General features: G+C 50.4%; 8 protein-coding genes across 8 annotated transcripts; 4 read left to right on the top strand and 4 right to left on the bottom strand.

Annotated features, from left to right (window-relative positions):
• Positions 1–111: 111 nt before the first annotated feature.
• COCCADRAFT_27672 (uncharacterized protein) lies at positions 112–714 on the bottom strand (the record flags this gene model as incomplete). Its single annotated transcript, XM_007715849.1, has 1 exon — positions 112–714. The coding sequence occupies one exon, from the start codon at positions 712–714 to the stop codon at positions 112–114; it is 603 nt and encodes a 200-aa protein (XP_007714039.1).
• Positions 715–1,904: 1,190 nt separating this feature from the next.
• On the top strand, positions 1,905–2,987 carry COCCADRAFT_6495 (uncharacterized protein; the record flags this gene model as incomplete). Its single annotated transcript, XM_007715841.1, has 1 exon — positions 1,905–2,987. One exon carries the CDS (start codon positions 1,905–1,907, stop codon positions 2,985–2,987), a length of 1,083 nt encoding a protein of 360 aa, XP_007714031.1.
• A 288-nt stretch (positions 2,988–3,275) lies between these two features.
• COCCADRAFT_6494 (uncharacterized protein) lies at positions 3,276–4,895 on the bottom strand (the record flags this gene model as incomplete). Its single annotated transcript, XM_007715840.1, has 1 exon — positions 3,276–4,895. The coding sequence occupies one exon, from the start codon at positions 4,893–4,895 to the stop codon at positions 3,276–3,278; it is 1,620 nt and encodes a 539-aa protein (XP_007714030.1).
• A 4,418-nt stretch (positions 4,896–9,313) lies between these two features.
• Positions 9,314–11,122, top strand: COCCADRAFT_100746 (uncharacterized protein; the record flags this gene model as incomplete). The annotated part of the gene is made up of 5 exons (XM_007715861.1): positions 9,314–9,474; positions 9,527–10,026; positions 10,082–10,401; positions 10,455–10,916; positions 10,970–11,122. The coding sequence occupies 5 exons, from the start codon at positions 9,314–9,316 to the stop codon at positions 11,120–11,122; spliced, it is 1,596 nt and encodes a 531-aa protein (XP_007714051.1).
• A 1,317-nt stretch (positions 11,123–12,439) lies between these two features.
• Positions 12,440–13,298, top strand: COCCADRAFT_27668 (uncharacterized protein; the record flags this gene model as incomplete). The annotated part of the gene is made up of 4 exons (XM_007715848.1): positions 12,440–12,702; positions 12,798–12,825; positions 12,885–12,978; positions 13,276–13,298. 4 exons carry the CDS (start codon positions 12,440–12,442, stop codon positions 13,296–13,298), a joined length of 408 nt encoding a protein of 135 aa, XP_007714038.1.
• Positions 13,299–13,540: 242 nt separating this feature from the next.
• COCCADRAFT_100749 (uncharacterized protein) lies at positions 13,541–13,696 on the bottom strand (the record flags this gene model as incomplete). Its single annotated transcript, XM_007715860.1, has 1 exon — positions 13,541–13,696. A coding segment is annotated over one exon (156 nt), but the record flags the coding sequence as incomplete, so codon positions are not given.
• A 3,303-nt stretch (positions 13,697–16,999) lies between these two features.
• On the bottom strand, positions 17,000–18,354 carry COCCADRAFT_27667 (uncharacterized protein; the record flags this gene model as incomplete). The annotated part of the gene is made up of 4 exons (XM_007715847.1): positions 17,000–17,273; positions 17,671–18,019; positions 18,073–18,266; positions 18,314–18,354. 4 exons carry the CDS (start codon positions 18,352–18,354, stop codon positions 17,000–17,002), a joined length of 858 nt encoding a protein of 285 aa, XP_007714037.1.
• A 1,033-nt stretch (positions 18,355–19,387) lies between these two features.
• Positions 19,388–19,630, top strand: COCCADRAFT_100743 (uncharacterized protein; the record flags this gene model as incomplete). The annotated part of the gene is made up of 1 exon (XM_007715859.1): positions 19,388–19,630. One exon carries the CDS (start codon positions 19,388–19,390, stop codon positions 19,628–19,630), a length of 243 nt encoding a protein of 80 aa, XP_007714049.1.
• Positions 19,631–19,740: the final 110 nt, after the last annotated feature.

Here is a 19,740-nt window from a genome sequence, read left to right as displayed (position 1 = left end):
TTTGATGTAGATGGATGGATTACATTATTAAAGTTTCGTGTAGAGGCTCTATGCCTGGGTATCTAGCTCTATCCATGGACGTGTGTATCTCAGTTCCCCTTTACTGTAGGCTCAGCCACTCGTGTCAGCATCCATTTTAACCTCGAATATCTGTCCTGCCAATTTGGCAACATCACCGCCAAGCCCAGCGAGCGCGGCCTTGATGTCGTTGATTGTTTGGGGCGCCAGGCTGCCCTTGCGCGAGTAGAAGTCTATACCTGCAGGTGTAAACAGAGTCTTGGCAAAGTAGGTAACGACCCAGCTGTTGCCGGTGCCTTGTTCGTCGCCATAGCCTAGTATCTCCCATTTGCTTGTCGCAATCACCAGCCATCCCTTGCCACGCCAGTTGTACCCCAGACTAGCGACGTCGCCTGCTCCTCCCTCTGCACCAGCTGGCGGTGCGGTGTTGGGCACATCAAAGGGCTTATCGACGCCATGCACCGTCTTGAGCGCATCCGAATTCAGACCCTGGTATGTGACCACATCATCAATCTGCGGCGGTGTGGTGGATGCAACAGGCGTGTATGTGATGCGGACGTTGCGGTTCTTCTTCCACATGGGTAGTGTGGAGTGCGTCACATTCCACGAGCCTGACAGCCACGACAACTGGGGCGGTGAGATTGAAGCGGAGGCTTCAGTTGCGGGGAGCGAAGACGGCGCGCGGAGGGTCACCATGGCGAGGACCGTACAATACAAATGGCTGGAGGAGGTGGTTGTTGTTGTTGTGGTGACGTGATGAAGTCGTCTTGGGGCAGCGGGCGATTGGACTGCGGAGGATAAGGACGCGTGGAAACTGGAGAATATTGTGGAGATGGAGGCTGAATAATATTGACAATCCGTTGCTGAGAGGTTGGTAGGACAACGATTGTTTTTCCCAGCCTACTCGTACGTGGCGGAGGCTCGGAGGTCAGGCTAGATGACGGACAGCTGAGATGGCCTGGCGCGATGCCATGATACAAGCTTCGCAGCTGTCCGTCGCTAGATCTACTACCTTGAATTAGAGTTATGATGCGGAACCCTAAGTATCAGTTGCAGTGTCCATCACGGCAACGGGGACAGGGTGACAGGGCGGAAGATCGACGGTACCGGGAGACAAGGTTGCCGAATGCACGAGTCACGGCACTCGGCACTGTAGCGCGCGCCACTCCAACAATAGATGGCTGCTACTACTATCCTCCACATGTCTTTGACATCACTACCAGCCTTGCGCCGCGTAACCCTCTTGGATATTCAGCCTTTTCTTCTTCTTCTGAACGGCAATATTCCGCTTTCCAAGCTGAGAAAGCTGCATGTAGGAACAGGCCAAAATTTTCAGTCACCAGTCAGTATGCAGCAGCGTTCGTTTCGGTGGCGTTTGAGCGTCAGCGCCCTTTCGAATGGCCCGGCGCTGACGACGCATGAAACCGCCTCGCACTCGCGGCCTTTGTAGGCTGTGCAGGCAACTTGGAGGGACCGAACGTCTTGTCAAAGGCTAGTGAGGCTCCACTAATGCATGTCTTTCTCTACGATTAGTGGAGGCTCCAACGGCGCCACTCTTTTTTCTCCTCGTACCCGAGTGCTCAGCTGTTTCCATAATTATTGCATGTGGCCTTGGGTGGCTGGGCTGAGACGAGCTACGTAACGCTGTAGTAGTCAACGTTGCCCCAGCTTTCTTTGACATATAACCCATTAACGCCTTTTTAACTTTCTTCTTTCAACGACATCTACATACAAGATTTTTGCACGGACAACGAATAGTCGGTTTGTTTGGTTCGGGCATTCACGACTTACGAATTTGCGATTGACAACGAACAACACAACGACCTACAACTATTTGAGCTGGACTCTACGTAAGACTTGGAACACATTTGCACACAACAATCATCATGTTCTCAAGAAGCATATTACTGCAGGCCTCGGCCATGCTGTCCATGTTCTACACATCGGCCTCTGCCCAGAACACCTGCAACAACTCGCCCGACCTATGCAGCCGGCCATATAACAACATCACCTTCCTCGGCGCACACGACTCACCCTTTCTCCGAAACGAAGAAACATCCTTTTCCACATCGGGAAACCAATACTACAACACCACTGTTCAGCTTGACGCTGGCGTACGGTTACTCAGCGCCCAACTCCACAAGTCCAACGACTCTGGCTTGGCACAATGGCATCTCTGCCACAGCAGCTGCGACCTGCTCGACGCCGGTACACTCGAAGACTGGCTCGGTGAGATCAAAACCTGGATGGACGCCAACCCAAACGACGTCGTAACCGTCCTCCTTGTAAACTCTGACAGCGCCTCCACCTCCGACCTAGGCACGATATTCAGCACTTCAGGCATCGACAAGCTCGCCTACACTCCACCCTCTACCTCTGTTCTCCCGCAAACCTGGCCTACCCTCGACGCCCTCATCGGCAACAACACACGCCTCATGACCTTTGTCGCCTCGCTCTCCGAAGGCGCCTCACCCCAATACCCCTACCTCATGGACGAATTCACCTTCATCTTCGAAAACGACTTTGAAAACGTCGACCCGTCCAACTACTCGTGCACCCCAAACCGCCCCACGGGCCTCGGCTCCCCCGACGCAGCAGCCCAGTCCGGCCGCATGTTCCTCCAAAACCACTTCCTGTACCAGAACCAAATCTTCGGCATCCAGTCGCCCAACGAGACGTACGCTAATGTTACGAATGGCGCGACGGGATTTGGGGCCATGGGCGTGGCCCTGGACGAGTGCACGGGTGTGTATGGCAAGCCTGCGAATTTCGTCCTTGTTGACTTTTTCAACATGGGCCCTGCGATTGATAATGTCGATCGTGCGAATGGCGTTGTCGGCTCGATTGTTGGCAGGAAGAGTGTGAGCGATGAGGCCTTGGTGCAGAGTACGGGATCCGGGGCTATGGAGAGGGGGAACCTGTTGGCGGTTGTGCTGGCTGTTGCTGTTGCTGTTGCGTTTGGGTCGTGATGATTTTTTCTTCTTTTTTTCGTTTTCCTGTTTTACGAGATTTTCAACTGCATGGCGATGGCGTTTATATCCTTGGATGTATCTCTGTCCAAGGTGACATCAAGTTTTAGGGGCGTTTGTTTGCTTTGTTTAGGCACTGCGCGATTTAGGTCTTGCGGATATATATAGTACATAGCTCTAGTTTGGATACCATGGCGATGAATCAAAGATGCTACGATTGTTCAATACCGTATCAAGTCTTTATTTCCTACACCGTAGAGTCGTGACTATCATCCAACATTCCCCCCTTCATTCATCAAACGGCGTAAACCTCTCAAGTACACCTTCCGCATCCCTCAACTCCCTCCTCAGCACATCCCGATGCCCCTCACTCCTCACCCTAATCTCACATTCAAACCGCTTCGGCCTGATATTAAAACCCTCTGTATAATCGAAAATATCATACCGCACACCCGGCTTAGGCACGATATCAAACGCCCAAAGTATCTTAGACAAGGCAATAAAGAGACTGTTTTCCGCTAAATGGGCCCCGGGACAGATTCGCCGGCCCCAGCCAAACGACGAGTGGCCTGCTTTTGCAGGGTGCGGTTTCCCCGAAACATGTGTGGGGTTTTTTGCGCGCTGGGCGAGCGCCTCGTCGAGGAAACGGGTGGGGTCAAAGTGGTGGGGGTTAGGGTAATACTCTTCGTTCAAATTGATAGCCCACGAGTTGCCGATGACGGTTGTGTCGGACGGAATGTAGTGCCCGTTGTAGAAATCGTCTTCTGTGGAGGCGTGCGGTGTGCCGCCGAGGACTGCCACGGGACGCCAGCGTAGGACTTCCTTGACTAAAGCGCGGATGTAGGAGAGATGTGGTTCGTCTTCGAATGTTGGGGTGCGGCTGGGACCGATGACTTCATCTAGTTCCTTGTGGGCTGCGTGTAGGGTTTCAGGGTGTGTGATGAGAGCTAGAAAAGCAGTGCAGAGGGTCGAAGCTGTGGTGTCGGATCCAGCGCCGAACAGGGATGCTGGAATGTAGGAGAAGTCGCGGTCGGACAGTGGTATGTCTTCTTGCTTGCGAAGCTCTAAAAGTAGCTTGCACAGCGAGTCTGGGATGTCTTTGCCTTGGCTCTTTGCTTCAGCAAGATCAGAGCGCACAGTTTCGACTAATGCCATGTTTGCGGCTGCTTCTTCTCGCCCCCGGCTCTTTATATCTGCTTTCCAAGGTGCCAAGCCATCAGGAATGTGTTTCAAAATGGGAAACGACTCAACCAGGTATTTTCCAGGCACATTAAGCGATGCAGCGACGTGCATGAATTTGAAGCGTTGGTGGATGACGTGGGCGTTGAGTGAATCAATACGGTGCCCATATGCAACACAGAAGACGATGCTGGAAGTAAACCGCTCAAGCAACTTTTCCCAGCTCGCAGGGCTTTCTAACAATTGAGAGCATAGCCGTGATGCCTCTGCCGTTTGCACAGGTTTGTATAGCCTCAATGCTTTGGGTGTCAAGGCCTGGTGAAGTAGTTTCCTTCGCACACTCCATTCCTTGCCGTAAGGCTGGACCAGTATGCTTGCATTGTCCCACAGTATCTCGCCCATAGCTACCATGCGAGGACGAGACGAGTATTTGGCGCTTCGTTTCTCCATTAGCTCCACAGCAATGTCCGGATCCGATATGACGATTGTGGGTTTACGACCGATCCATATGGTAAATATCGGGCCGTAAACATTCGACCATTCCTGGAACTGGATCCATGGCTTCGACTTGGGGAGTTGCAGCTTGTTGCCTAAGAATGGAAGAGGTGTTGGGCCTGGAGGCATCCGTAGCCATATCCATGCGTCATGGAGCAGCGCTACAAGAGGTACTGCGACTATGAGAGAAAACCATAGATAGGATGGTACGTGGGCGAGGGCGTCTAGTGCCATGTTAATCCAGTTGCACAGATAGCATGAAGACGCTGCTGCAGAATATTCATGAGCTTGAGATACACTTACACTGTCGAAGCCAAGCAGTGCTGAAATACTCGATGTCATACTCGGCAGTTGTACATGCTCGCTTCTTTCGTTCCGCGATGCATGGCGGGGAATGCGGGGTGTTAGCCGTTCCTTTGTACCATCTCCGAGCGAGCCCCGCTACACAGTCAGCCTGGTCTCTCTATCTTGTCAAATTCATCTTCATGTGAAGTGGTCAGAACTTCCAAAAGAAAGTATCAATGTGGGACGATCAAAGAAACAAAAATACGATTTGAAGTTTTCTTGTAACCCCAAAAAACATACAACAGCGGGGATTCGCCAGTGGTCACCCAACTGACTACTGATCCGCCGGTCAAAGACTTAACGTATGGCGATCCAACGAGAGCCAGTGCTGCATTTTGCCGATGGTCGTATGTGGAAGAATTTGGACGATTAGAGTTTATCAACTGCTGTGGTAGATTTTTTGATAGACTGTAGTTGACGCTACAGCTTGCGTACTGCTTTGCGGTGGATTTGCCCCAGCTATTATGCAAGAAGACACTGCACTCTGCACAGTAATCAAGAAGATGATTGTTGGAAGAATGTGTGTGTGATGCGATCCATACGTGACTGTTTTGGTAGCCCCTAATCAGGATAATTACTGCAAATTGGTGGAGATGATAGTAAGACCGAGCACGCCCGTATGGGCAGGGAATATACGAGGCATCCCGGGTTCTTGTGTACCGAATGTTTGGGGAACTCAGCTCGGCTTGACTCTGGCAACAGATCAGTGGATAGCTGCAAGCATGCTGTTGTGCGTATTACCCAGAGTGGTGACTGACGTGGTATTTTCTGACTTAGGCTTGTATCTCGCTGCAGTTTGGTACTTATCAGTTGGCGGTTCCCAGCATCCGGCGCTATCCTTAGCTGGGTGGGCGAACAGAGAGATGACTGGGTTGGATCATGTAACAATGGTGTCGAGACAACTCATGTGATTACGACCAAGTTTCAGGAAACCGGTTGGGGGCGTCTTAGTTGGCACCCAGGAAGGATATGTAGATCGCCGAAGAACGATTGAGAGCTTCCAGAATGTCAGTTAGCCCAGAATAATCACGGGCCTGCTTACCGGCGAAGCAGGGATACTTAGGATTTCGCCATGCTATATACTTGCTACGAAGTAATTATAATGATTGGCAATAAGAGACCGGGATCATGGCTAAGTGCACTTCCAACTATTGGTGATGGGAGAAGAATCCAAAGGCGTCGTTTTCTTGACCATCGACAGTCGCCACGTGTTCTTGTAACATCCCTTAAAAGTGCATGGTATTGCGATGAAGCCTGTAACCAGGAAATGTAGTCCAGTGTATGGTGGTCACATTGGTGCTATCTGGTAGCCTACCTTTCCAAGTTTCATTCAGTAATTGAAAAGTGTGCACATGCTTCAATATTGGGCTATTGTTTTGGCCCCCATATTAGCTGTACTTGATTGCAAACTTCTGCGTGCCACCAACGCATGTAAGTAGGTATCACAGCTGATCTATTAGATATTTCCCAATAGAACAGAGCCACCCTCTGCGGATTTTAAGCCCACAGATGTAGCCTAGCTTCTCCACAAAGCCGTTACGAGCTAGTTGCCGACATTGCACACATGGCAAGCAGTCACACGTTCCGTGCTAGATGTTGTTTAACAATAGTCCTACGCCACAAAGCTAGCCTGGTGGCGTTGATTGACGGATTGTTATCCGGCGGATAGTCTTTCCGTCAAAAACACGAAGGCCATCCGCTTGAGGACGCTGGGCTGACTCTAGGCCCGTGTTGTGATGGAAAAGCAAGGCTCGGGTACATAAGTAAGTCAGTATTTCAATACCAAGAAGTCAAGAAGCTTAACGAGCCCCACTCCAAGGATAAGGCCATGAGCTGATCATGATGCCAGATTGCCGTCGCTCCATACCCTGGTGTGGGTCCTGGTTGGGGTCCGGTGAGCACGATGTATGTGAATACACTGTGATGTTGTTTTTGTATTTACGTGATTACTTGTAAGCAACATGTCTATACTTGGATACTTGTCATCAATCATATTGAGCAAAGCTGCCGGCTTCCACCAGAAGATTGAAAGATGATGCAGTATGCCTCATACCAAGGAATGGTGGCAAACAATGGAGTCCGTCACCATTGCGTTGTCGTGGATAAAGTGTTAACGGCTAGCAACAATGGTCGTAGTCTAGTGGTCGAATTTTGTTTTTTGCCATTGCTCGATACTATACTTACATGATGCCAACACTTGTGGAATGAGCTTGTGCTTTTTTACAGGAATGTGGCGAATGATAGTTCGACTGGACCTTGTCGTCTGCATGGCACCAGAGAGGCGGGCGGCAAGCCTGGTGTATGGCGCCTGGAATATGCGGTGGAAAAGTGGCACGGTAGAGTGTACTGATTGGGGCAAAGCTGTTCATCTGTCACTTATGCCTCCCTGTCAGATGATAACGAGTACACACTCAACAAGGACGTTCCGTCTCTGCGGGTCAGCCTCCGCTGCAGATTTGGGAGGCTTACTTGGCGTCTAACGGTACCAAGACCACGAGACTCTTGCTCGGATAAATCAGAGCGTCCTCAGGCTACGGCCCCGCTGGTCCATAGGTTGATTGGGCCAAGGCCGTCCAAGAATTGGCGTGTATTGGCAGACAACGTACAGCCGGTCAAGCATACGGGCTTGCTTGGTCGCATTAGCTTTCGCCGCGTGCTGACTTCCAACGGTGCATTTTCAATTTGCACCGACAAAAGAATCGTCGGACGTCAAGATTGAAGTCGACGACAATGCGGCTAACAGACCAAAGGGCGCGGGGTGTGCGGCAGTTAGCGATGCTGTAGTAGATTGTCCGACCCCACAAAATGCCTCGCTTCCCCAGGAAGCAATTAACTTAAATCCAACAGCTCGGCGCCCGGGTTCAGCCTCGACCTAATCTATCAGCATGGACATGCACGAATGCTCGCCTCGCAGAATTTCCGAGTCGAGTTACGGTGTTGAACGATGCGGCGGCCATGTGCAGGAAGAGACAGCTGGTGTTGTCGGCTGCAGCCCGGCGAGCTGGGCTTGGCAAAGTCAGTGACCCCAGCTCTGCCCCAACCCACCACCCACCACACCACCGTCAGAAGAGGCTGGCGGCCTCTTCATTCAGATTCGGATGCCCGTCTTGTCAAATGATTCATAATTACCAACAATAGCCGCCTGGGCCTGTCTGAGGCTGTCCATGGAATCGAAGCTAGACAGCAGTTCGTGCTCATGGCATCCACTGGCCCTTGGTCTCCGAGCTCCAGATTCCGCCTTCGGGGTACAGGCCCATTTATCCATCTTGGCAGCTCGTGACATTCCGCAACAAGAAGAGCTTGTCGCAAGACGACAATGTGGTTGGCTCATCTCAGCCTCGAGGCAACCAAGGACGAGGTGAGCGGCGGATGCTAAGCAAAATTATCCGCGGGACGAGTCGCCTGTTGTCTTCACCACCTACACAGTAGCCCTACCCATCCAAGACTTGGCATGATAAGCCTCTGGCCTGGCCAAGCCCACCGCGGGTGGAACAACGAAACGAGGCAAAATGCCCATTTCCATCTTGCCGCTGCCGCAGAGCCTTCGCATGTGATTTGCCGTGGGGAGAAGTCCTCATCGCTTGTGGCAGACCAAGCCCACCGTCTTTTGCGATTCTGAAGCATCGACCGACGATCGACTTTGCCGAGTCTGTACACGGCAAGTAGTAGCACCAACGGCCACAGTGTCGGACATGTCGCCCTTGCAACTCGTAGCAGTCCTTTGGACATCAAATTGAAGCACTTCACAAGGGCCAAGTACGGCTTGGTGTCCTTGCATCAATTCTTGTGTCGCCATCCTACTCTTTGGCCCATGCAACTACTATCTACTTAGCCGCCCTGGCACGTTGTGCCCTTCTCGAACGCCTCCAGACACCCCATGGGGCCACCCCATTTGGCAGGGGACGTTGGAAACACTAGCACCAAGCCAACAACTAGCGTCCACACGACGAACTTACACACAGCTTCTCGGCTACGGCGCTGCGGCCCTCGTGCCCATGGCTGGCTCAATCCAGCTTTCTTGGTATAATCTTACTGGCGCTCTCCACACTTGCTGTCAAGCACCCGTCCTGCACACTGCGGCATCCATGTCCGTCGAACCGTCAGGGATAATCTCCATGTCCTAGTCATCCCGTCCCCACTCCCGGGATCGCCTCTGGTACTCGCGCGTCAGATATAAGTACTGTACTCGTCGCCCCACGGCCATTCTGATCGTTCCTCACGGCCATCTGCAAACTCGGTGTGCGACCCTCCTTCGTTACCTTCGGCCTTCTTGACTCTTCGTCGTCTCAACTCGTCGTTTGCCCAACATGGTCGGCATGGGAATGAGCGCCCCCAAGGGCAACAGCAATGTCCGCGAGGATGCACCTCAGTTCGAAAAGGTCATCTGGTACAAGCACCCCAACATGCGCAAACTCTTCTGGCACAGCTCAGTCCTTTGCATTGCCTCGGCCACTACTGGTTACGATGGGTGAGTACAATTCAGCTTGACAAAATATGCTCTAGCTAATCCTAAATTCTAGTATGATGATGAACTCCTCGCAGCAGATGAACAAGTGGACCGAATACTTCGACAACCCCAGCGGTAACCGCCTTGGTATAATGAACAACATGTACAACATTGGTTCCATCGTCAGTTTCTTTCTTGTCCCTTTCCTTACCCAATGGACCGGACGTAAAATCCCAATCGCTGTCGGCTGCACCATCATGATTGCAGGTGCTCTCGTTTCAACTTTCTCCACCAGCTGGCAAGTCTACATGGTCGGTCGTTTCATCCTAGGTTTCGGTAACTCGTTCGCTCAAATGTGCTCGCCTATTCTTCTCACCGAGATTTGCCATCCCCAACATCGTGGTATCTTCACTGCTGTCTACAACTGTCTCTGGAACTTGGGTGCTCTCTTTGTTGCGTGGATTGCATGGGGCACATCCCAAGCCGACAACCATTGGTCCTGGCGCTCCATTACCCTTCTTCAGGGTCTCCCATCGTTTCTTCAGCTCATGTTCATCTGGTGGGTCCCTGAAAGTAAGTACCATGGACACGAATATTCATTTGTACATCAAGCTAACACGGGACTAAGGCCCACGTTGGTTGATCTCCAAGGAACGCTACGAGGAGGCGCTGGACACTCTTGCATACTACCATGCCGAGGGTGACCGTGATAACGTAACCGTCAACTTTGAATACACCGAGATGAGGGAAGCCATCCGAATGGAGGCCGATGCCAAAACCAACTCCAGCTACGTTGACTTCCTGAAGACCAAGGGTAACCGATGGAGGTTGGCCATTCTCATCTCCCTTGGTATCATTTCCCAATACTCCGGTAACGCCCTCTTCTCCAACTATATCAACTTGGTCTACACCGGTGCCGGAATTACTAGCCAGGATCAAAAGATGGCTGTAAGTCTAGCTGCAATTCTTGCCAAAAAGTTCTCTACTAACCCATGATATAGCTGACTGGTGGTGAACGTATCCTGTCTCTCATCGTATCCACATATGCTGCTACCTTGATTGACAAGGTCGGACGTCGTCCCCTCTTCCTGGGCGCAACCACTGGTATGATGATGTGTTTCGTTTGCTGGACCATCACCTGCGCCGTCTACGAGAACTCCGGCGAGACAAACAAGGGTGCCGGGTACGCACAAATTCCTTTTGTCTGGCTCTTTGGTGTATGCTATGCCTTTGCCTGGTCTGGTCTGCTTGTCGCCTATGCTCTCGAGATTCTTCCCTACGCACTCCGTGCCAAGGGTCTTATGATCATGAACATTACCGTCCAGGCTATCCTCGCCGTTGGCGGTCAGACCAACCCTGTCGCTTGGGACAACCTCCCTAAGCACTGGAACCTGGCGCTTTTCTACACTCTATGGATCTCCGTCGAGCTCGTCTTCGTCTACTTTGTCTACCCAGAAACCAAGGTATGTATCCGCATCTTTCGCCACACGAAGCCGTTGCTGACTATATATTTCAGGGACCCACTCTTGAAGAAATCTCGCGCATCTTCGACGGCGACGATGCTGTTCCCCACGTTGACATGCACGCCATCGAGAAGGGCGTCCACAGCGAGCACCTTGACAACCTTGGTTCCGAGAAGACTCCTCATGTCGAGCAAGTTCGTGTTTAAGGGGTGCTAGCCCTCTCGCCTTGCAGTATAGTTGTTGTAGTGATTGTAGGGATACAGTCTAGTATTTGCGAGTAGTTGCTTATCAGAGCTCTATAGCTTTGATTACAATTCTTATATTGGTGCTTTATAGCATTTATACTGCACAAAGTGATATCCTAAGCTATTAATGATTTGTTAGTGATCAATGGGTCAAGTGTCAGCTATCCGAAAACCATCTCTATCCACATAAATGACTGCAATCTCGACTATTATACAAGATATTGTGTTCGAATTTTGTGAAATAGTCGCTGCATGCCAATAAAACAAATCAAACTCGTCCTGAAAAAGAAGCAACGGTTCGTGAGTAGTTACCCTCATCGTCTGAACCACGAAACAACTACGGCCTAGTAGCATTTTAGGTAAGCTCAGTCTACAACCTAGAGTTAGCACACCAACGAAACTCAGAAAGTGTGCTTATGGCGGAAGTAGCCCCCGAAATTTCCTAGTGCTTATTGTTTCACTCTGAGCTGGAAGTGGGGTATATCGTTGCTGAATTGGAAGCTTGTTATGCATGTGGAACAATGGGTATTCAGGCAAAATGTATCGATGGCTGCTACAAATGTTGGTACTACGTATAGATCTACATACTACGCCTTAACTGATTGGACTGTTCATTTACAGTCGACAGGCGGTCGTTTGCCTTACATGTAGATCTAGACGTCAATCCCCAGTTGATTGGACTACTCGTTTACAGTTGAAATGCTGTGTTTTGCCTAACATTCCTACAAGCGTGATATGTATTCTCACTTTGTTGTTATATCTTTTCTCAGTGCATCTGGCTAGTTTTCATTGCAACTTCGTGTTGTGTCATACTAATTCCATTAACGACTGAGTGAAAGCTGTGGTGGTATGCAACCACTATGAAGACTATGCTCTAATAATTCCATGATACCAGTTTTGATTGTTTCGCTCAAAGTCATCATTCCAATGCATACTCGTTTTGGAAATCTCTGCAAAACAAGGCGTGCAATGTTTAATATCGTCTGAAACAACCAACAGATCGCCTGTATAGCATTGAGCTGTGATTGCAAGATATCACAATGAGCCAACATCACAACGTAAATGAGCACTTCGTCAAGAGGTATGTAAGATCAGGCGAACCATCAGGCAACCACCTAATGCTTCGAATATCTCCAAGATATAACTCAAAGTCCAATATAAAAAGACGTGCAATACCCAGAAGCCTCCTCACACAGCTCAGAACTCCACCTCAACCATTCACTTCAAACAATCTCACCTTATCAAACAAGAAGACTTTCAAACAAATTACCTTTCAAAATGCAGTTCCTCACCACCATCGCCCTCACCCTCGCTCTCGCATTCTCCCCGTCCGCAATTGCTGCCCCAAACGCTATCGCGAACACGGACCTCCTTCCCCGCGACATATCCAGCATGCCCAATGGCATGAAGTCGCTTCTAACCCGAGACGCCACGGCCGACTCCATGACCCTCGAGAAACGCGCAACCTGCGTTTCTGCATGCCTCTCTGGCTGCGGCTTCTGCGGCAGTCAGGGCTGTCTCGCCAATTGTCAGATCAACTGGTATGTTGAGCTTGAATCTTTTGCTGATCAGCGTCTCTTCCCCTTTTTAAAATGAAGCAAGGATGAAGTTGAGAGCTAATTTGTGTAATGCGCAGTTCCATCTGTTGTGCGATTCACAACGGGGTATGCACGGACTGCGGTACTCAGTACGAGTGCGACCAGTAGTCGTGTGATTGGTATAGTGTTGCGAGAAGGACCACACGCTCGTTTATACTCGAGAAGTTGGGGAGATCGATAAATGCCGTAGCTTTGAATATACAAATGCGATCTTCAATTGTGTGTGTGTGTGTGGCTATGTTGAGCAGGGAGACTGAGAATATATCTTGCCGAGCTGCTTCGATTTTCATCTTCTTCTTCCAATATTGAATGACACTAGGGAAAAATAGTAAATAGCACTAAGTTCATATGAGCATAAGCGTCGTATCCCCATGTTGGCAGGAAGAGAACGCAGTGTCAAAAGTTGAAGCGAACCTCATTTGTTCAGCAGGACTGATGCGTCTTAGCACTGAAAGCGCGCCGGTAATCACCAAATTACTTAACAACTGAGTCACCGAAAGCTACGAAACATTACAGATGCCATCATCAAGCTACTATAGGAGGAAATAAATTATGCATTACTTATTAACGACCGGGAAGAAGGCTCGGGTTGCGGAGAGTTTCTTATGCAGGGTGTAAGCGCGAACCACACTAGTGCGGTGGGTCACCGTCGGGTCCCCAATGTCATCACCGTCTGATAACAACGAAGACCCCAAACCATTCCCCCCAAAGATTGCAAAAGAAACTTCGAGATCCTTACAACGCCATCCCCTTCATCTATCAAAAGCGGGTTTACCGGATTTTACCATTTGATTCTACGACTATACGAGCGCAACTGCAATGAGTTGGAAACATACGACGAAGGAACTTTGATGGAGAGACAAATAGCTGGATCGGTCTGAATCACGGGGGACTTGAAGAGCTTACTAGGCGAAGAGCTACTTCCAGAATTTCGGGCTACAACAAATGTCCGTTTTCGAGATATTCGACAAGTACAAATTCCTTGGAGGACCGGGGCGAGTGAGGACGAACGTCGACAACGTATACGCTACGAAACAACAACCGTGCAAAGCCGATCCACCCGTAACACCTTTTGGAATGCTGGACCGATATCGTATTACCATGAATACGATCTCATATCAAAGAAGTGCAGCTCGCCACCGGTTTTCCTGGACCGCCACTGTTTTTCTGAATAGTGATGATTACCACGCGAAATGTTGGACACCCCGGAGCGTCTTATTTTCCAAAAAGATCAATCCGATGTTTCATAGGACTGGGATTAGGGTCAATATATGGAGTCTCTTACACATAGATCGGTATTTATGTCCGCTGCATTCCACAGTCCGTGGTATCGCTATCACGATGAGCAACGAGCGAAAAGAAAAACGGCCTCAAGCACCCGAACACGCCTCCAAACTTGGAGAATAGGGAATTTTGGGGCTCACTATCTATTGGAAGCCCTGAATGTTATTTTCTACAACCCTTACTTGTTTATGGCATCCAGAATGGACGAATCGGTTTAACAACACAATCTTTCCACGATTACGCAAGAAAGGACTTCTGCCTCGATAACATTGAACCACGGTGCACAAAAGGGAGGGCTTGAGTACTTTGGAGATTTCCTGGTCTTGAAGTCTCGAGCCTTCATTGAGAATAACAATCTTTGGTAGGGCTCGCACAACGATTCATCACATCCGGACAAGCAGGGAGCAAAGCCAACATCATGCATCATACACAAGAAGACAGCTCATGACGCTAGATAACGGTATTACTATCACCAGGGTGAAATCTAAGCTGATCCTCCAAAGCGATCATAGACTTATTCAGCAACACTCATCGTTTCCAGACCCTACCCTCTCCAATCCTTCCGTCGTACGCTCCATCGAGAAAAGTCAACCAGCCACCGTATTTCCAAAGCCAATGACTTCATCGCGCCAATTAGTTTTCGCCTCACTACATCCACCACTTACCATCCGCAGCTAAACGACTGGGCTTGTGACATAGCCCTTACCGCACTTTGCATTAGCACTGCAGTCGTTGTAGATGGCGCACTGGAGCTAAGCATCACCACCGTCACCAGCAGCAATCCAGCACCACTTGCCGTCACTGGGAATTACCGCAAGATTTTCCATCAACAGCGCCTGCTGCAACCGAAAGCAGATTCGTAGTGGTGCGTTTGCTCCTTGCGTGTCAAGATGTCAGATGTGCCTCAAGTGGTCTCGCGACTCGTCAGCCAAGGCGAAAGAGGTGTCATGGTACATGCGGTTTGTCGTCTCGCAGACGGTGTTCAGCGCACTTGCGGTATTGCGCAGGGTCGGCGCTCTCGGGGGACTTGCATGACGTATTCGCTGAGGGTTACCAAGCGCAGGATTGACGACAACTTGGAAATGAAGAAGAAAAAGATATAAATCTAGGGAACTGCATTCCTCGAATAAAGACGCATGGGCGAAAGCAGCAGCATCGGCATTGATATCGGGCTCAGCGGTAGCAGCAGCAGCAGCAAGGATTGCATTGGCCTGAGTGGCGAGAGCAAGAAGACTGAGAAACGTCGTGATGATGATTGGAATATTCAAGAGTTTCAAAGGTAGGCAGGTAGGCATATGGTAAGTGATTATGATGTATTTGATGGCATTTTCTTCACAGTAAGATATCATCTTTCTCTACAGTTCCTCCGTCCGCTTCACGCCATGCACATCTCCCGTTATCTCCCTCACTGCCTCCTTCTCATACCAAGTCTACTGCTATGTATCTTGCTTCTTATCTTAAGTGTTTTTTGCATGCTCTCTTCAATGGCTGTTCGAAATAAATTTGATCATGGTTTGGATCAATGCGACGAAAACATCGTTGTACATAACCATTGCTACATACCTAGAACGAGCGAAGTCCTAAAAGACCAAAAAAAAGATCAACGGGGTAATATACCGAGACTACTCGGTCTTGCACCTAAGACGTCCAGTCCAAAGGATGCCTGATGTTCCTTGTGTAACGTACTACAGTACTTTTTGTGCTAGGCTTAGCCATCTCTAAGCTGCAACCGAGTAGGCCCAATTATGGGCCATAGATGCACTCAAAGCACTGACCTGACTCTGCGGGGGAAACGGGAATGCTTTGAGTTAGTTCAATTGGTATGCCTCGAGTCCCCTGCTCAGCTGTACTAAAGCCCAGTTACAGAGGCTACGCCCCATTGTGCTAAGCGAAGGTGGAGAGAGAAGGGGGGGTTGGAAATGGCCAAGTCTGATAGGAATGCGGAAAAAATAAAAGTGAGGTTTCGAGGTCTACGCCGCTGATGTGTGGCGTTTTCCAGCTGTAGATCAATCGAGTATGCGATCTGAGTATGAGGTACAAGAATGTAAGGGCCGAACCGCAGAGAGGCTTGCAGATTGTCCCTGCGTCAGAAAAAACAGCGTTACTGTTAGGCGTCCCAGACCCCCGCACTCAGCTTAGGATCTGACACCGTATCCAGTTCTGCTAGGCGGGGAAGGGTATTCAGGAGGATAGTAGTATACGCCCCGAAAAGCATTGAAGTCCTTCGACTATTGCTGCAACACTAGCCATCAACTGCTAAGAGTACAGTAGTAGTCCTAGCCAAAGTTACACAAAGCTTGCATCATCTGCACTTAGCAAAACTCGACACGTTATGCGTTCTTCTACCATGGAAGGTTACTTCACTATCCATTCAAGCTGAGGTTCTTCAATTAATCTGATGCGAAAAAGCACTCAAGGGCCAAGATAAGAAGCCTGGGCACTCAGGGTAGGTAAAGTTGAGATTGGTGAGCCAAAGGAGCTCAATTCGCTTAATGATATCGCTAGAATTACCAGGAACGCTCAAAAGAAAGAGAAGAGTAAGTAAAAGAAATATACACGGTCAGGCCCGGCCGGTGATCAATCATCTCCAGACATAATTGGCTGTATCGAACCAGATATGGTTCTGAGGGTGCATGCACAGGTCGGCGTAATCTGTGAGACGCGCAACACCCCCACTTCAGGTTGGTTGCCGAATGCCGTTATGACAAAGGGTGGCCTGGGACGCCAAGTAGCATTGTAGCTCGTTGTGGTGTGCAGTCGCAGGATATCGTCCTTGGCCTAGGGATGGGCCACAAAGAGATGGACGCGCGTTGCTTACTGCAGAGGAACACCAACGGGGTGAAGGAGACACCAATTGTATGCATGTTTCTGCAGTACGGGTAATGGCACAGACCAACAAGGTCATGGAGTAACTTGTAGGTTTCGGATTTATGGAGACAGACATTCCATAGGTATCTCACGAGGAAACGGGAAGGCCACTGGCCATTCGAAAGAGCTCAAATGCAAGCCCTGGCGTTTCTCGTACCATCATCTCAACGTCAGGCCGTAGTGAGAGGCTGGGGTTTGCACGGAAGGCCTGAATGATAACGTCCCGTAGGCCGCGGTCTGAGTGGAAGGTAGATTCGTATGCCTCTTGGCACGCCTCTGGAAACTCGGGACTAGCGAGATGCAAGTCGATCTGATCGACAAACTTGCTGCGTGCAAGTGCCTTCAGGCCAGCGATGCCATATCTGCAAGAAATTGTTAGCCCGTGTTTGTCATCGGTGGCGGCTGAGTGGTTGGAGAGGTAGGAAAAACGCTGACGCGTTCGGTTTCGAGAGGGCATTTTGACTTTTGCAAACAGCCATCATTGGCCTGTCCTGTACACTTCGAGAGAAAAGAAAAAACAGAAAGGAGGTGTGCATGGTGTGGGGGAAAGGGTAGCAAAAGCGTTGATTGGCGTTGTGTTCATGTTGGTGACGCACATGGCGGGGGTGGTCGGCGTTTGAAAACGCCGTGCGACGCACAGCATCACGGGAACCAACTCTGCAGATGCAGATGAAAGCCACTCCGCAAGGCAGGGATCAGGATAGAGGAAGGGAAAAGAAGCAAGCATGGCAGAAAAGTGTGAGGGAAGGCGGTACGTACTTCTCAGCGATTGCGTACACTTTGGCATGTGCGACGAGATGTGCAGACTGAATTTCCGACTCTGGCTCGGATTCTACGCTTTCAAGATCGTCATCCTCAAAAGTTTGGTCGACCATCGGGGTGGCGGCAAGCTTAGCGGATGCATCAACATTCTGGAACATTGGCTCGTTAGGTGGAGGGGTCACTGGTGCAGCAGCGGCTACGAGGGCTAATAACGGGTCGTCGTTGGGGTCAAGAGTGAATTTCCGTGGTGGTGCTTGCCTTTGTCGTAGGGATGTTGGTCGATTTGATCGTTGTGAAGAGCGGCGCGAAAGTGGCTTTTTGCTTAAGTAGTCCATGTGATAGAAGTCTGCGCAGGGTCAGCATAACTCATGAGGTTGCTATGCCTGTTTAGATGCTTACAGTGGATCATGTGTTCTACAGCCTCCGCGTCATCTTCGCTCAGGTCAATGACTCCACTCTCTGCCTCTCTGAAGCCGCCTCGACATGCGCCCTCGAAAAAGGTCGATCTAGTTGCGAGAAGTATGCGGTGTACTTGGTATCTTTTGGTTCCACAAACGATGGTCAGATCTGAGTATTGGCCACATTGAAACAGTCTGAAAAGACTTAGCTGGGGTTGAATAGACGGCAAGGGGCAACTTACGAGGCCAATGCAGACTTGAGTTCGATCATTGGGGCGTCCATTGTGTGAGTAGAGTGTGTGTGATTGCTTGGTATGTGTTTGTCGACTCGGACTGGCGGAAGGAGGCTATTTGAAGCAGATGTTTGTACACCCAGGACCCTGGCCTAAAAGCAAAGAAAATAAGTGCAGAGCAACGGCCGTACTATTATGACGGGTTTAATCCTAGTTTGCTACGCAACAGTGCGTAGGGGTACGTAGGGGTCGGCGATGATCTCACGGAAGCGCCGTGCGGGCCCGAGTGTATGGTAAGGCTGATGAACCAAAGGGACCTAACTTGCCGGACCGTGAAGAGCGGTGGATGAGGCTGGTAGGGGCGGGCCGGCTAAAACTTGTTGTGGTAATTATGGAGAATTGCAGATCAAAAGTGCAAGGAGGATGGTGATGGTGCCAGGGCGGGACAAAGGCTCTCTTGTAGGCTTTGCCCTACCGACTCGCAGCAATGGCACGCTGGCGTCAGTCGCGGAGGACGCGCCCATTGGGATGACATGGGGTGGTCCATGGACTGGTTCTAGGCAAGTCACAGGGTGTCCCTCTGTTCTATCAGCGGCCCAAAATTTGAGCTGACACGCAACGCTTCGCCAGATGAACCGGGTGGCTTGGCTTTGGCGTAGCGTTTCCTGGCTAGAACCAGACTGGGCGACCTTGCTACAAGTGCATCTGGAACAGCAGGGTCAGGAATGTCACGCGAAAGCCTAATGGTCTAGTGGCTGCAGTACCATGCTGAGGGCGACGTCTGAGGGCGGCATGAGCGCATGCAAGGCCCAGGGGACGTGGAGGCTGGCCAAACGAGCGGCAAAGCACCATGACAGGAGGCAAATGACCTGGAAAACGGGCAAGACGATGCACAACCATTTGCTTTGCGCATCAAAGCCTGCCTGGTACTGACTGACTCCTTGCAGTCGGCGAAACACAATTGCCGTCCTCCGAGATGGAGGCCGTGGAGCCAAAGAACCGAGGTGGCGGAGTCGATGGGAGATGGCAGAGAGAGGGAGCTTCTGGACTCATTCCACCATACTGCGCTGTGCCTCTTTGGAGATGCGCCACAGCGACGCAGCTGGTGCAGCTGCAACTTGTGCATCTCCAAGGGAAGTTCAAACGTTGCTGCATCCTGCCACGAACAGGAAACGAAGAAATTATGCCCGTGTCGACTCTGCTGCCCCATCCAACATGCATTTCTGTCTGCAAGTGGGTCTTGGGGTGCTGTTGGTCAGTGCCAGTTGCAACAGATCAATGGCAGGCTGGGAGCGGAGATGCAACAATCGTGAGCATGGACACTGAGTGCATGTGAGTAGGTACATGTGTACTGTAAGTAGAAGCTTGGTAGACGCTTGTATCGTCTCCAAGCATTGCTGCTCGAGACTTCAAGCGGAAGAGGTCCAGACAAAGCA

The sequence above is a fragment of the Bipolaris zeicola genome (assembly GCF_000523435.1).
Source record: "Bipolaris zeicola 26-R-13 unplaced genomic scaffold scaffold_118, whole genome shotgun sequence".
In the NCBI taxonomy this organism is placed as follows: Eukaryota; Fungi; Ascomycota; class Dothideomycetes; order Pleosporales; family Pleosporaceae; genus Bipolaris; species Bipolaris zeicola.
The sequence above is the reverse complement of the archived record's forward strand: the minus strand, read 5'-3'. Positions and strand labels throughout refer to the sequence as shown.